Genomic DNA, 837 nt, shown 5'->3' with positions numbered 1-837 from the left:
TCAAAACCTCGTCAAAGCACACGGTCCGCGACCTTTCCTACCCGTTTCAACGTTCATTACACCTTTTCCGAAAAAAAAAAGTGCGTAATTGAGACGGTCAGGTATGGGCCTGGAGCTCAAACGCTATCCATTTCAGGGCTAGTCGATTCGGCAGGTGAGTTGTTACACACTCCTTGGCGGATTCCAACTTCCATGGCCACCGTCCTGCTGTCTATATCGACCAACACCTTTTCTGGTATTTCATGAGCGCCAATGTCTGGCACCTTAACCTGACTTTTGGTTCATTCCACATCGCCAGTTCTGCTTACCAAAATTGGCCCACTAGGCATTTATACATTCTAATTGGGCGATTTCATCGTAAAATCAAAGCAAAACGCCTTGCTTACCCATTCGAAGTTTGAGAATAGGCTGAGAACATTGCGTTCCCAACACCTCTAATCATTCGCTCTACCGGATAAAATTGTTACAAACAAATGCCAGCTATCCTGAGGGAAACTTCGGAAGGAACCAGCAACTAGATGGTTCGATTAGTCTTTCGCCCCTACACTCAAGTCAGACGAGTGATTTGCACGTCAACACCGCTACGAACTTCCACCAGAGTTTCCTCTGGCTTCATTCTGCTCAAGCATAGTTCACCATCTTTCGGGTACCAGTGTGCACGCTCCGAAACCGACTGATCGACAATTGTTCCTCCAACCCCGAAGAGAAAGAGAGAACAGTGCGACTATTCAACGGCACCACACTGCGCGTCCCCATACATCTATTATTTTGCACAATTAAGCACAAAAAAGGACGATCATGTTGAAAAATTGAACAGCACGAATCCACCACAGTGCG

At 46.6% G+C, this 837-nt stretch overlaps 1 protein-coding gene across 1 annotated transcript; it reads left to right on the top strand.

Moving 5' to 3' along the window:
- The first annotated feature begins 176 nt into the window (after positions 1–176).
- Tsp_15091 (conserved hypothetical protein) lies at positions 177–677 on the top strand. Its single transcript, XM_003366766.1, has 2 exons — positions 177–332; positions 498–677. Exon 2 carries the CDS (start codon positions 519–521, stop codon positions 675–677), a length of 159 nt encoding a protein of 52 aa, XP_003366814.1. The 5' UTR covers positions 177–332; positions 498–518.
- The last annotated feature ends 160 nt before the right edge of the window (positions 678–837 follow it).

Source organism: Trichinella spiralis (genome assembly GCF_000181795.1).
Source record: "Trichinella spiralis strain ISS 195 chromosome Unknown Scfld5447, whole genome shotgun sequence".
In the NCBI taxonomy this organism is placed as follows: domain Eukaryota; kingdom Metazoa; phylum Nematoda; class Enoplea; order Trichinellida; family Trichinellidae; genus Trichinella; species Trichinella spiralis.
This window is presented reverse-complemented; position numbering and strand designations above follow the sequence as displayed.

Bases quoted from the DNA above. Each gene is read 5' to 3' on its own strand.
- Tsp_15091 (XM_003366766.1), top strand. From the start codon at position 519: ATGGTTCGATTAGTCTTTCGCCCCTACACTCAAGTCAGACGAGTGATT.